Source organism: Mytilus californianus, unplaced genomic scaffold (genome assembly GCF_021869535.1).
Source record: "Mytilus californianus isolate M0D057914Y unplaced genomic scaffold, xbMytCali1.0.p SCAF_12, whole genome shotgun sequence".
Classification (NCBI taxonomy): Eukaryota; Metazoa; Mollusca; class Bivalvia; order Mytilida; family Mytilidae; genus Mytilus; species Mytilus californianus.
In genome coordinates this window covers 24,435,608-24,448,970 of record NW_026262604.1, presented here as the reverse complement: position 1 = coordinate 24,448,970, position 13,363 = coordinate 24,435,608, and the positions used below count along the sequence as shown (strand labels likewise).

At 32.8% G+C, this 13,363-nt stretch overlaps 1 protein-coding gene across 1 annotated transcript; it reads left to right on the top strand.

The window, feature by feature from the left end:
- Positions 1-875: 875 nt before the first annotated feature.
- Positions 876-13,114, top strand: LOC127722357 (fucolectin-6-like). The gene is made up of 3 exons (XM_052229242.1): positions 876-1,110; positions 7,540-7,549; positions 12,874-13,114. Exons 1-3 carry the CDS (start codon positions 876-878, stop codon positions 13,112-13,114), a joined length of 486 nt encoding a protein of 161 aa, XP_052085202.1.
- Positions 13,115-13,363: the final 249 nt, after the last annotated feature.

Sequence of the window (13,363 nt, the reverse complement as noted above, 5' to 3'; positions counted from 1 at the left end):
AATACACTGAAACGGGGAGGGATGGGAAACTTCTAAAAGAGAAAAACACAAACCATTTCTTCAGTCATGACCTTTTTTTTTTTGGGGGGGGGGGGGGGGGAGGGGGAGTGACCAATATACAAAAAAAAAACAATTGTAAAAACATTTGAAGGAAGAAGGTACACAATGACCCATGTCTCACAAAATATAAAAACTTAACAACAAACGAAACACACCACATCCATTAATTTATTTGGAGTTGAAATTTCAATTGCAATCATGTAACTTTTTAAAAAATGATTGAAATGAGTCAAAAAGTCAAAATTTTGACAAAATGTTTCAGAATTCTAAGAAAATTAGAAATTTCTTAATTTAAATTTTTGACATCTCATAAAACACATTGTTTAAAATGTTCCCTAATTTGTAAAAACTAAAGTTGTGACCATCTTTTCACCTGAAAACAACGAAAATAATTGTGATTTTCAGTTTCCTAATCCAAAGTATTTCTGATGACCAATTTGAAAAAGACTTATCTCAGACTTTTGATTTTTGACTTTAGTTTCTGAAATCTCCAACGTCGCACTGAAATGAAAATTTCTCTGTAAACTCTGCATTAACCTTAAAGGTTATGCTTAAAATCTCTTTTTGAGCATATTTTGGATTGGAAAAGTATGTATATTCGAAAGATACACTGTATGTGCTGAGATTATATAAATAGCTATAAGAACGTACGTTTCTCTAAAATTATTTTGTTGTTTTTGTGATGTGCACGAAGTTTCCACATAGGAAATAGAGATGGAAAACGGCATAAAATCAGCATTTTCTTTATTTTTTGGAAATATAATGACATAATTATGACAAGACATTATTAATACATTTCTGTTTTGTCTTTAGAAATGGAATCAGGAGAAGTAAACATAGCTTTGTCCATGCCAGCTACTCAAAGTTCAACGTATGAAAATCCAGACATTTATGGTGCAACCTTTGCGACTGATGGACTTGTCCCTAAACTGCAATATGGATACTTGTGTACTCATACGCGCGGTGAATTTACCCCATGGCTTAGCATTGATCTTCAAGATATGTTTAAGATAAAGAAAGTTGTTTTGGTTAACAGACAAGATGAAAATGGTAAAGTATTCGGCCAAATTTATTTAGTAACGATACACGAGAGATTTTTATTAGGCAGTTAAGCTGCCTTATGCTAGCACCCTAGATTTGTTTTTTACTCAACGAATGCTGATATAGGTGCCATTATTGTTATCTAACAGGCTAATATGTTTTTATAACTAATTGGACATTTTTTTCATACTTTTAATTCTGCAATACAAAAACTATGGCCAAAATAACCATAAATGATCGTCGAACGACGTATAACAATTGACGTTGCACATAGGAAATAGTGCTCAATAGAAATCCGTACATTGTTTATTATCCCTTGTGCTTTTGGTTAAGATATCAAAGATGAATTGTATTAAATATTTGATCGCCGAAAATTTCTAAATACAAGTCGTTTACATTTGCCAAATGGCAATATGCGCAGGAATATTGTTTGTCCGGAATGTTGACCTAGAAGAGAAACGTGAATATCAAGGATTTATAAAAAAAATTTGGAGAATTCTACTGATATAAAGGTAAATATTATTAATCATTATATTCATTGTTTGTTTGGTTAGTGATGAATGTGGTTATTTAATTGATCTTGATTAAATGTATAATGCATAACTAATTTCCTTCGAAGTTCCTTTAATATTATTCCGTTTATTTATAAACTGGAAGTAAGACCAAAATAGAATTATTGGCGGGAATTCATTCCAAGTATTCCGAATTATCCGCTAGGTGTCGCTTTTGTACTTTCATTTTCAAATGTAGGGCGTCAATATGGATTATACTTCAGAAATTTCAAGTTCGTTTTAAGGATTACAATGTTTATATAGGTTACTTAAGGGATTACATACATATCATTGAAGAGATAAATCAAGCGGAAACAGATTTATTCATGTGACAAAGTAAGTGAAAGTCATGGAAAAATTTTGAAGCTAGAATTCGAAGCAATGTCGAATAGGGGTTACCCGGCAAATGCATTTGTTTCTGTCAATGGGGGGGGGGGGGGGTTCACTATCCACACTCGTACGAATAGTAAACCCCCCATTGACAGAAACGTGCCTGTGGGCAAATAGTTCAAACCCGTGTGGTCTAAGACTGATCAACGCACTCCTCTGTCTATGATGTTTTTACTTGGAACTACCGGTTATTATATTCAAAACTTGGTATGTGGTACATGTAGCACAGACGTTCTATCAATTATAATAAAATATGGGCAATTGGAAGAAAATAGTGTCAATGTATTATACATGATGATCATGTATGGAGTAACATCATGGACTCGGGACCCCCGGGTGTCATTTTCATTTAGCAAGCTTCAAAGGGCAGGTCAATCAGTCTTTGACTTTGATCACTTTAAATTACATGTAGGGGCCTTTATAATAATAGTAAACCCTTGTCTGATTTGTGTCTTGCACATAACTTTTGTACTGTATAACTAAAATTGACTCTTTGTTATCACTAGTACCCTTTCAGCACAGTGGGCAGGTGGTCCTACCAGGCTTGACATGGTCCAATATTTTATGCTTGTGGTGCTATAATTTCCAATCAAAAATTGGTATACCAGTTGAGTAAAATTTTATTTGACTTGTCAAATGTCCTTATGGTACAATGAATAAAATCAAAGATTTGCAATATTTAATCATAAATATTTCTGTAGACCTATCACAAACCATGTGTGAACCTACATGTAATACAGACATGACCGAAGCAAATGCAATGATTTAAAAAAAAAACATAACTGAAAGCCAAATATCTCAAAAGTTTGCTGTCTCAATACTTAATTCCAAAGCAGCAACTAAAATGCATGTGTAAGCGTACTTTCATTCCACCGTGTGTTTATTCCGGGTTACTGTTTTTCACTAGAGAATATTGGATGTAAATAGTGTGAAAGCGTCGATCTTGATATCGTTATTTTGTTTATATTAGACCGGTTTATTGTTTACATAAATAAATGGGTTAAAATTAAAATGATTTTCAAGGAACCAGTTTAATTAATCTGAGTCAATCTAGTAAATAACATTGATGATGATGAGGAGGATATTTTTATAACTTTATCAATGATCAGGACATTGAACTTGATACAAACTAAATTTAAAGAGCAGATTTGTTCTTACATAAAGTTTCAATAACAGAAGCATCCTTTGATATTGACATAGAAGATATGATTTAATATCCAAGTCGACCGAAAAGCTAATACAAAAAAAAACTTAGGCAATCCAATAAATATAAATACTACAATAAGTGACAATTTAAAAGCATATGGTTTTATAGATTTGCAGAGAAACATTATTTAAATCTCATTCGTTAATAAGCAATATTGTGTTTTCGTGTGTTCAAAATGAGTACTTATCACTTCATCAATGAATGGATCTAAAGCACTAGTTTAATTAATCCCGCCGGGTATAAAATAACTAGTGCAATCATTCCGGTACAAAATCACTAGTGTAATCATTCCTGGTGTGAACATTCCTTGGATGAAAACTCTCCACTTTTTACATAAATCAGCTATGCAATTTTTAAATATACTAAGAACTATTAAGCCACATTTTATATATATTTCCCCTTCAAAAAAACTTTTTAGAACCTTATAATGACTGGTGGAAGTTTTACACTGGACCCGGATAGAAAACCCTAGTGATTTTTTGTTGGTGGATAAAAATCACTGGGGATTTTCTTCCTCCGGATAAAGTACACTGGCGGAATCAAACCACTGTTACATATGGACATGGGTATCATGGGTAATTTAATCACACTATCCAGTCAGACAGCTCTAGTTATTAATGCAAGCATTAATTATTACAGCATCAATGAACATGGACAAAACTAATGCATAATAAACATATGACATGAAGCTTTTTTTGCTACATTGTATTTGTCAAAATAAGCAATATACCTATTTTTATTTGTTTTTATTTCAGCTTGATACCAATATTTGGCTAATACTAGAAGAGGCAAGGCATACATGTACAATACATGATTCTCTCTAGCAGCTGGATTGACTATTCACCACAATAATTCCATAACAGCATTACAGCAATGAAACTCTACACAACTATGATGTTATGAAGCCCCCCCCCCCCTTTCGTGGGAAAAATTTGGTTGATTATATAGGGAATCACTGAAGCATGACTGGAGCCCCCCCCCCCTTATGAAAAGTTCTGGATCCGCCACTGATTCATGATATTGATGCATTGTGCAGAAACATGAAATATTTTAGTTTGTATTCTTGACAATCCAAGAGCAAGGTTAAATTGGAGAATTATTTATTACCATAATTACGAAGCAGTATTTCGATTATGGATTCTTTTCAATTTTATTAATATTTACTGAATGCATATTTGTTACTTGTTTAAATATATCTAAGAAATAAAGAAAATAAAAATATTAAAAAAAGATGGACAAAATATTTGTATTATTTAGATTTGTTGCAATTTTTGTCTCGCCTTGACGGAGTCAAAAAGAGAGACATAGGCATGCTGTTTTGGCGGCATCAACAATGTATTAGTTTGTGATTTTGTGATTAGGTCTAGTTTATGGTAGGTCAATGATATTTGGCAAGCATTTGTGTTAGCATAGGCACATCTCATTACCATGGTGATTATTTGGCCCCACCCCCTTATTCATGGTCAATTGACTTTTGAAACTTTGCATAGTTTACATGTATAAGTTTGTGATTAGGGCAGTTTAGGGGGAACCATGCGGCCACTATTGTTAGGTCAATGATATTTGGTATGCAGTTGTATAAACTTTGTCATGTCTAATTTCTATTGAGATTATTTGGCCCCGCCCCCTCAATCATGCTCTTTTGACTTGGAAACTTAAGTTACTTTGAAATTTCATTTATTAGTTTTTGATTAGGTTAGTATTAGGGAAACCAATAGTGGTAGGTCAATGATAATTGGCATGCAGTTGTGGAAGCATTATTTCATTTCCATATAGAATATTTGGTCCTTACCCCTGAGTCATGGTATATTGACTTTGAAACTTTTACTAGTTTACATGTATTAGTTTGTGATTATGTCAGTTTAAGATGAACCAGTAATCTTAAGTCAAAGATATTTGGTATGCGAACGTATTGGTATTTAAAAGTTTCATTTCAATGGAGATTATTTAACCCCACCCCCTCATTATGTTATATAGATACAATGGATAAGCGTGGATTCTTGAATTATTACAAAAATATCCACTATAACTTGCAAAATTAGAAAAAAAAATAGGATAACTTAAGAATTGGTACAACAAAGAGAATACAGGGATTCGAACCTAAACCGACAAATCCCGATCTTTAACTCATTGATTTTAACCATGCTAACCTCGCGGCTACCAACTCATACTATACGACTGCCTATTGTGTCTATATAAAGGTACAAGCCCTGTGTGTCCGATGAACCGATGTAAATCAGATGTTCATTTAAATATATATAATAAACATCTATAGTGTAACCCATTGGTAGCCGAGAGGTTTCGTCGGTGTGTTGATGTCAGTCACACATAGCAGATTTCAAGGAAGGGTTCGATTCCCAGTGAAGGCATATAAAAATTACAAAAATTAAAGGTAAGTTTTTAAATTAATTCCATTAGTGAACAGAAATCAGTAAATTAGCCTATTCAAACTTAATGAAATTAGGCACACAAAGGAAACAATTGAATATAATTTGGTGAGTCAATTTCAGCGGCAGATTTAGGAAGCGTTGATTCTAGAAAAAGAATCCACGGTAAATGAATAGGCTGACGTCACCACAATGGTTTAAGTTATATAGATACAATGGATAAGCGTGGATTCTTGAAAAAGAAACCATGAGCCCGGAGGGCGAATGGTTTGTTTTTCATGAATCTACGCTTATCCATTGTATCTATAACTTAAACTATTGTGTTAATTTCTTTTCAAAATTAAAGCCTTTTCTTAATTAGAAGGTATTGTAAGTGAGTTTAAATAACCATGTTATCGTGTCCAACGATGCATTGATAAATCTCAGATCACAATTAATTGGTTAACAAAATACAAATATAACACTTCTACCTTTAAAGAATTTTATATTACCAGGCATATGAATATTATCTGTTTATACAAAATAAGACATATTCGAAATTATTTCTAATAAAATTGAAAATGGAAATGGGGAACGTGCCAAAGAGACAACAACCCGACCAAAAAGCATATATAAAGTATATATAATAAGTATGTTATCGAATATTTTCTAGTACTCTAGGCACATCACGATTTTCTCGCATAGGAATTTGCGAACAAACCTTTGTAAAATTATGTAGTAAAACAAATGAAATCATACTGTATTTATAAAACAAAAATTGACAAATAGAATGTAATCATTTTTGTTTCAAACATGTGAAATAGCCAATAATAATAATAATAAAAAAAAAACGGTAAAACTCGCTATTATTACAAAAATATCCACTATAACATGCAAAATTAGAATAAAACCAGGATAAGTTAAGAATTGAAACAACAGAGAGAATACAGGGATTCGAACCTAAATCGACAAATCCATATCTTTAACTCATTGATTTTAACCATGCTAACCTCGCGGCTACCAACTCATACTATACGACTGCCTATTGTATCTATATAAAGGTACAAGCCCTGTGTGTCCAATGAACCGATGTATATCAGATGTTCATTTAAATATATCAAATAGACATCTATAGTGCAACCCATTGGTAGCCGAGAGGTTTCGTCGATGTGTTGATGTCAGTCACACATAACAGATTTCAAGGAAGGGTTCGATTCCCAGTGAAGGCTTACAAAAATTAAAGGTAAGTTTTTAAATTAATTCCATTAGTGAACAGAAATCAGTAAATTAGCCAATTCAAACCTAATGAAATTAGGCACACAAAGGAAACAATTCAATATAATTTGGTGAGTCAATTTCAGCGGCAGATTTAGGAAGCGTTGATTCTAGAAAAAGAATCCACGGTAAATGAATAGGCTGACGTCACCACAATGGTTTAAGGTTCATTGACTTTGAAACTTTTACATAGTTTACAAGTGAATTTGTGTTAAGGTTTGTTTAAAGGGAACGACTTATGAAATGTCAATGGTATTTGGTAAGCAGTTGTATTAGCATTGGCACATCTCATTTCCATGGAGATTGTTCAGCCCTGTACCATCAGTCATGGTTCATTGTCTTTGAATATCACTTACATGTTAAAGTATTTCTATTTTAATTTCAGCATTTGCATTATCAAAATAACAAATAGGCAAGACATGTCTCTGTGTTAATAGCTTGTTATAGATTAGACAATTATTACAAAAATAAGGAGATGTGGTATGATTGCCAATAAGACAACTATCCACCAAAATTCAAATGAAGTGGATGTAAGCAATTATAGGCAACCGTACAGCCTTCAAAAATATATGTTGCATCATTGCTAGGCCATTATAACAACATCAGCATTTAGTGTAATATAATCTACAAGAAAATTACACCACTTCAGATAGTTTCAGGTATGATTTAATAATTGTGCATAGAAGCACCAGCTGATCCAACTCAAACTGCTAATATGACATATTAAAACTCTAGTACATAGTGGAATTAAACCATACACCACTGTTGACACCATTATTCTGATAAGAATATTCCTCCATAAGTTAAATTCAATCCTCAGTGTATGAAGAAGTTTCATAAGTTAATTACTATAGATCTGGTATGATGATCATACAGCCTGCAACAATGAGCAAAACCTATACTGCATAGTAAGCTATAAACGACCCCGAAATGACAAATGTAAAACAGTAAAACTAGCAGCCTGATTTATGTACAAAACAATTATGGAAAATAATTATGATATACAGCAACAATCAACAATCACCAAATTACTGGGTCCTCACTATGGACAGGTACATACAGAATGTGGCGGGTTAAACATGTGAGCTGGCACAAATCCCTCCGCCAACATGGGACAGTGTATGTGCATAATCTCAGACATTGAATCTTTAAAAAATAAATTGAAAATAAATTTTGAAAATAGTAGGATTGGATAGCGGAAACATTACGGTACAAACATTATTTGATATTTGAGAAATAGCTGAGATAAATAATTACACCAATTCTTCCACAATATTGATCTTAACTTCTGCCACGTTTGCCTTGGGTTTATTTAATTAACTGCCTATAGTTCTTTGGTGCTTTGATTTAATCTTACAGCGCCATTTTATATCTCTATCATTGTATAAACACGTGGTTGAAGACGGATTATTGACCTGTTGATGCCTTTTATTTTAGGGTGCTACCATTTGATTTTTAGGGGGAGGGGGAGGCTAGGATGACAAATTTTGTCCTGCATTTTTTTTAGTTGTAATCTCTGTCCCGCTTTTTATTTTTCACTTTATACGGTCCTGCCTTTTTTATTAGCTTATCCTGACTTTTTTTTTACATAAATTGTCATCCTGCCTTTTTTTTTGCAAAGTGTCAATCTGATCATGCCTTTTTTTTTCTTACTCAAAAATCCTGTCCTGCCTATTTTTTTCAAATGTCATCTTAGCCCCCACCCCCGCCTAAAAATCAAATGGTAGCTCCCTAAGTTGAGTTGTTGTTTCATAGCTCTTTTAATTGATATCTTCACAACTCCGGTGGTTTAGAGCTTGACATATAGCATGCACATTCGCCTCTTCTAAAAGACCGCCTCAAAATAACTTTTGGTTAATAAGTACAGGATCTACAGTCCCGAATATGTCTGAAAATCACTGAGAAAATGAACATGAATAAGGGTCTGGATAGAGATTCCTTTATTTCTGTATTATTTGATTTGTCAAGACAATTTTCACTATTCTTTGTTGTTTTGGTTCATTTTATCAATTCATTTTTGTTTTGGTTTATTTTATCTATTCTTTGTTGTTTTGGTTCATTTTATCTATTCATTTTTGTTTTGGTTTATTTTATCTATTCTTTGTTATTTTGGTACATTTTATCTATTCATTTTTGTTTTTGTTTATTTTATCTATTCATTTTTGTTTTGGTTTATTTTATCTATTCTTTGTTGTTTTGGTTCATTTTATCTATTCATTTTTGTTTTTGTTTATTTTATCTATTCATTTTTGTTTTGGTTTGTTGTATCTATTCTTTGTTGTTTTGGTTCATTTTATCTATTCATTTTTGCTTTGGTTTATTTTATTTATTCTTTGTTGTTTTCGGTCATTTTATCTATTCATTTTTGTTTTGGTTTATTTTTATCTATTCTTTGTTGTTTTGGTTCATTTTATCTATTCATTTTTGTTTTTGTTTATTTTATCTATTCATTTTTGTTTTGGTTTATTTTATCTATTCTTTGTTGTTTTGGTTCATTTTTCTCTATTCTTTATTTTGTTCACCCAATATTCTCTATTCTGTAAACTCGACAAGACTCTCGTGACATATTTAGTGTTTAATCTTTTGTGATCGGTTTTCAGGCACTATTATTAAAACCAAAAATAGCTTACCTACTTCATACTGATGCATTGTGATTGTCTGTCTGATTGTTATAAGCTCGTTTTTAGGGCTAAGAATAAGATTGCTTGAAGAATTTCACACTTTTATATGTCATTTGATAATTACTATGCATATATATATTTGAAGACATGTGTTACGGTTACCAATTAGTGAAGGAAACGTACACTTGGTAGAAGAGAAGTGGATGAACGCATTGATGATGTCATTAGATGTTACCCCTTGTTGATGTCATTATATGTTGACCTTGTTGATGTCATTAGATGTTACCCCTTGTTGATGTCACTAGATGTTATCCCTTGTTGATGTCATTAGATGTTACCCCTTGTTGATGTCATTAGGTGTTACCCCTTGTTGATGTCATTAGATGTTACCCCTTGTTGATGTCATTAGATGTTGACCTTGTTGATGACATTAGATGTTACCCCTTGTTGATGTCATTAGATGTTACCCCTTGAAGGTGTCATTATGTGTTACCCCTTGTTGATGTCATTAGGTGTTACCCCTTGTTGATGTCATTACGTGTTACCCCTTGTTGATGTCATTAGATGTTACCCCTTGTTGATGTCATTAGGTGTTACCCCTTGTTGATGTCATTAGGTGTTACCCCTTGTTGATGTCATTAGATGTTACCCCTTGTTGATGTCATTAGGTGTTACCCCTTGTTGATGTCATTAGGTGTTACCCCTTGTTGATGTCATTAGATGTTACCCCTTGTTGATGTCATTAGATGTTGACCTTGTTGATGTCATTAGATGTTACCCCTTGTTGATGTCATTAGATGTTACCCTTTGTTGGTGTCATTAGGTGTTACCCCTTGTTGATGTCATTAGGTGTTACCCCTTGTTGATGTCATAACGTGTTACCCCTTGTTGATGTCATTAGATGTTACCCCTTGTTGATGTCATTAGGTGTTACCCCTTGTTGATGTCATTAGGTGTTACCCCTTGTTGATGTCATTAGATGTTACCCCTTGTTGATGTCATTAGGTGTTACCCCTTGTTGATGTCATTAGATGTTACCCCTTGTTGATGTCATTAGGTGTTACCCCTTGTTGATGTCATTAGATGTTACCCCTTGTTGATGTCATTAGGTGTTACCCCTTGTTGATGTCATTAGGTGTTACCCCTTGTTGATGTCATAAAGTGTTACCACTTGTTGATGTCCTTAGGTGTTACCCCTTGTTGATGTCATTAGGTGTTACCCCTTGTTGATGTCATTAGATGTTACCCCTTGTTGACGCCCTTGTTCAACGTGAATAAACGGAAGTAGCTTTTAAAATGAACGGTAGAATACGTTTTCTCTATTTTTTTTGTGATATTTTCACATTTCTTGATCGGTGAGAAATTTGTTCTCCTCACTAGTGAAATATCTGTTCTCGGCAAATGATAAGTCGAAATTTAATTGTGACGTCCAAATCTCGTGGTTTCTTCTGAATTTCCTATTGTGACGTCATGAAAAAAGCCGACCATGTCTGATGATAAAATTGGAACAACAGAATCAGGATACAATAATGTACCATTTGGGGTCCCACAAGGTTCCATATTAGGACCTTTATCATTCATAATCTTTGTTAATGATCTCCCGTTTACATTAAAACACACAGAGTCTGAATTATATGCTGATGACACAACTTTGCATATATCATCCAAATCTTTTTTGAATTTAAACTCTTGTTTAGATAAAGACTCTGAAAACGTAAGTGAATGCTGTGCTGAAAACAATATGATAATAAATAACAGAAAGTCCAAATGAATGTTTATGGGATCTGAGAGAAAACTTGAGAATTGTAATGATTGTTTGTGTGTATTATCGCAAAATCAAAATTCATTTGACAATGTGGAAGTAGAAAAACTTCTTGGTATCCATATTGATGAAAATCTATCATGGTCAATTCACATAGATAAAGTATGTGAGATTTTTTAAAGCAGGTTATACCTGCTAAATAGATTGAAACGATAATTGCCACGCAAAGGTCTTATCCTTTTTCACAACAGTTATATATTACCAATAATTGACTATTGTTGCACCATATTGGGTCTTACCGCAAATTGCAACGTTGAGCGGATTCATAGGCTACAAAAGCACACAGCAAGATAAATTTTGAATAAGCCTTTCGATTATCCATCAATATCAATGTTTAAAGAACTTAATTCAATTTTGGGTGACCATTTTTACACGGGTAGAATATTTTCAAGCCATTTCAATGTTTAAATGAATGAATGGACTAGCGCCAGACTATCTTACTAGTAAATTTACTGCGTGCAGTGATCTATAAAAGTTATTCTCTTAGGTCAACAACATCTGGACATCTTCATATACCAAGGCCAAATTCTGAATACTTCAAAGAAGATTTTTCAATATTCTGGTCTAATTATTTGGAATAGTTTGCCATATGATATAAAGGATTCAAGACATACAGAAAGCTTCAAGGTGAAATGTGCCAATCTTTTTATTACAAAACAAAATGAGTAGACAAACTTTTTTCTTATGATATTCTTGCCATGCTATATAGTTCAACAGTCTTTTTTCATGCTTGTGTGTATACATTTGCAATTGTGTACATCTATATTAATTATTGTGTTATATGCATTGATTGTTATATAATTACATTAGATGTATGTTTCATTATTATACGTTATTTTGACTGGCTAACAGCAATCTCGCGTCATTCTTCATTTCAAAATGAATTGTAACATACACGATGACACACGTTTTCACAATAAAGTGCACAGGTAAATAAAAGAAAAATTTGATAGTAATTTTGTTTTCATGATCATAGCGAAAAAATGTAATTATAAGTATTAAATGCTTCTTTTAGTAATTTCATAGGGTTGTAAAAGCGTTGACCGTGAGTACATTTTTAGAATGAAGCGCTTCCGCGCTTCATACAAAATGTGCTTCGGTCAACGCTTTTACACCCCAATGAATTTACAAAAAGAAGCATTCAATTCTTAAATGTATTGTTCATTTTTATGCATTGATTGTTATATATATTGTTCATTTTAATATGTGAAGGCCTCGTGTGTGATTAATAATTGTATGTTAAATGAGTTACCTTCGTTAAATATAAAATTTATTATTATTATTTTTATGATGTCACATATACAGAACAAAACTTTCTGCAAATCTTTGAAAAGGAAGGATAAAAATCATCAGAAAACAGATTTCACTAATATAACTCGTGTATTACGATATTTCTCCACTCTCAACAGTTGAATTTTAATTATTTAAAAAGATCGGCAAGCCTCGCGCTTTAAATATCAAAATTTTACTGTCTCGAGAGGAGAAGTATCGTAACACACTTGTTGGAGTGATGGAATCTATATGTCATTAATATCATTAGATTTTTAAAATTGTTTTTATTTGCAGGTCAGAGATTGCATGACGTTGAAGTGAGAGCTGGTCTAGACGGTGTATCGTTTCCTGGAATCTGTGGAACCTTTGTAGGACCTGGTTTTACAGGACAAAGCGTTAATATTTTATGCCAGAAGAAAACAATTGGACGATTTGTCCGTGCACAGATCGTAAAAGGAGGTCCCGAGTATTTAACCTTGTGTGAAATGGAGATTTATACTGATAAATGAACATTTGAAAGTTCAAATGCAAATTGTATTGTGTTTAATTTGCATATTTCTTTGTTTATCAATAACACAAAATTTAAAATTTGATTGTCTTATTCTTTTTTGTGTATCGAAACCCAAATTAAACTGTTACCCAGACTACAAACACTCCCAAAACATAAAGGTTAAAGTAAACTATCCACGAGGGTCATGAATCTTAAGTTGTATTTTCGGGGTAGACTGTTTAGGTTTTATGTCCATAAACTGTTATTT

What these genes read in the sequence shown, in the direction of transcription:
- LOC127722357 (XM_052229242.1), top strand. Translation starts at nt 876, where the DNA reads ATGGAATCAGGAGAAGTAAACATAGCTTTGTCCATGCCAGCTACTCAA.